Source organism: Hemibagrus wyckioides, linkage group LG27 (genome assembly GCF_019097595.1).
Source record: "Hemibagrus wyckioides isolate EC202008001 linkage group LG27, SWU_Hwy_1.0, whole genome shotgun sequence".
NCBI classification, from domain to species: domain Eukaryota; kingdom Metazoa; phylum Chordata; class Actinopteri; order Siluriformes; family Bagridae; genus Hemibagrus; species Hemibagrus wyckioides.
The window spans coordinates 16,454,559-16,457,058 of record NC_080736.1 but is presented as its reverse complement, the minus strand read 5'-3'; the positions used below and the strand labels follow the sequence as shown (position 1 = coordinate 16,457,058).

General features: G+C 45.2%; 1 protein-coding gene across 2 annotated transcripts in view; it reads left to right on the top strand.

Annotated features, from left to right (window-relative positions):
- Positions 1-2,500, top strand: part of cntnap5b (contactin associated protein family member 5b) — a 120,270-nt gene that overhangs the window by 32,159 nt on the left and 85,611 nt on the right. For both annotated transcript variants that reach the window (XM_058382402.1, XM_058382404.1), the window contains exons 4-5: positions 370-563; positions 2,402-2,500. The exon at positions 2,402-2,500 is cut by the window's right edge and continues 49 nt beyond it. In XM_058382402.1, coding sequence (XP_058238385.1) covers positions 370-563; positions 2,402-2,500 — 293 coding nt within the window. The remainder of the gene's footprint in view (positions 1-369; positions 564-2,401) is intronic.

The window sequence follows — 2,500 nt, the reverse complement described above, 5'->3', positions numbered from 1 at the left end:
GCGTGGTCTTTTTTTTTCCATCATGCTCTTCTTCATGTCTTCACTTGTTCACTCGTCTGTTTCTGTAGTGCTTCTGTTTCCTCTCTCACTCGGGATCACACGTTTCTCTGTTCTTTAGCCACGCTGCACTTTTCTGCTACGAATCATCAAAACTCTGAACTCCAGCAGCAGCTGCACCCAATTCTGTTTCTGTCATCACTTGTCGCGCACTTTCCACCAGGCTAGTTCTACATCAGCGACACCGCTAGCTACAGAATGTGATTTTTCTTTAGATAAACAATAATAAACATAATGAATGTGTTTACACTTAAAAACAACTGAAGTGTGTGTGTGTGTGTGTGTGTGTGTGTGTGTGTGTGTGTGTGTTAGGAGGTGGAGGCTGGAAGCCTGATCATGCAGACCCCCTGCGCTGGTTGCAGGTGGACCTGCGCGAGAGGATGGAGGTGGTCGCCGTGGTGACACAGGGTGCATTTGGCAGCTCTGACTGGGTGACCAGTTACACACTGCTGTACAGTGACACTGGGAGAGACTGGAAACAGTATAGACACGAGGACTACGCTGGAGTGAGTCACTTCCTGCAAACTAACACACACACAGAAAGACAGACAGACAGACACACAGACAGATAGGCAGGCAGACATACAGATAGATAGACAGAGAGTGTGAGACAGACAAACAGACTAGATCAGCTAGATCAGCAGACAGACACATAGACAGACAGATAGATAGATAGATAGATAGATAGATAGATAGATAGATAGATTAAATAATCCTGATCATATGATCTCCCTGTGATATGAAGGAAACTGGAGGAGATTTATCTGGATATTAAAAGAAAGGTTCAGTCCTCAGGATAAAACGACAGCCGTCTCTCTCTCTGCAGAGTGGAAACCTCACTCAGTGTCTTGGCTCGATTTCCTCCGCGCCTCATCTTTTTTATCTCTCTCTCCTTTCACTCGTCTTATTTTGACAACTCTGGAATTGATCTGGAGTCGCTGGAGCCAGAGGATGAGAGAGGAAAAACAAACGGGCTTCACCTTCTCCACAATCAATATAGACCATTCAGGGTCTGATCACCGGCATGCTCCGCCCCTGTGGTGATGACAGACAGACAGATATATAGACAGACAGGCAGGCAGACAGACAGACACACAGACAGATAGATAGACAGATAGATAGACAGGCAAACAGGCTGACAGACAGACAGATAGACAGGCAGACGGGTATATTTCAGAGAATCTCAGAAGAGACGGCGTGAGACAGACGGGCGGTCTGGATTTAGTCCTCATAGTTAAAGTGTTGTCATCTTTTTTCGTCTTCGTCTCTGCTGGAGACGTCGAGACACTAATTGCTTCAGCAGCGACACTTTCTCAGGAAAAAAATCCTCTTTGAAGGTGTGGAGCTCTTAATTGGACTGGGACTGAGACGCACCAGGACGTTTTGGAAGGCGTAAAGAGCTTCTTAACTTCACTTAGCTCCAAGGATTTCCTCAGGCTATGCTAACAGCGAGCTCCTGTGCTAGCATACAGTTAGTCATGCTACGCGGTGGGGTGAGAGCTTCCTGTTAGCTTTGTGTGTGTGTGTGTGTGTGTGTGTGTGTATTTACCTGGTCACTAAAGAAGTGACGTTATTTGCACTTTGTTTTCCTGACATGTTTTAAATCAGCAGATAAACCTGTGAATTTTTCCTCTATGTTTTAAAATGGAGTGACAGTTTTAAAAAGTTGCACTAAATAAAAAAAAGAAGAAGAAGAAAGAAAAAATCCCAGAAAACTTACCCTGGAAAACATAGAAGCTTTTCTTCTGCTCATGTCAGCACAGGAAGTTATGAAAAAAGAGAAGGTTATGGTGAGGGGCGGGGCTTATTCCAGTGGTTAATTTCAGAGAGCTTAGCATGATATATTCTGTAAATAAACTGACTTTAAGAGCAAAATGGACAAAAGTCTCGGCAGATACGTCGGATATGAATTTGCACGGTCGTATTGATAGATACAAAGGAAACATTCTGAATCCCAAAGGTTTTCCCAGGGGGATGCTGGAGTTAAGGTTGTGTGTGAGTCACATGGTGGAGTGTTTCATAGCTTCTCCTGATGGCAGCTTGAGAGGTTATTCCCAGTTCAGAAGGAAGGTGGGAATTACAGTGTTATTCAGTGTATAGGTGAGAGCTGGGAATTTTGAATTGTTCCTGTGGGAAGTGTGGTGGGAACACTCTTTAGTTTTTTCCTCTCCACTTGCACTGACCGTTTCCTGCTAGTTAGAGTCTACAAACCACATCTTCCCAGTATGTCAGCTGGAGGAATCCCAGCTCTTCCCAGTTGGAAGGTGGGAATGATGTTTTTCTTGATTCCCCTTTACACTCCACCCACACAGTAAGGCCTGTTTCACTTCCTGTTGTCTTTCAGGTTTTCCCGGGAAACACGGACGCTGATGGTGTGACCCATCACAAACTCCCACACTCCATCCGCACACGCTACCTGAGATTCCTGCCGCAGGACTGGAGC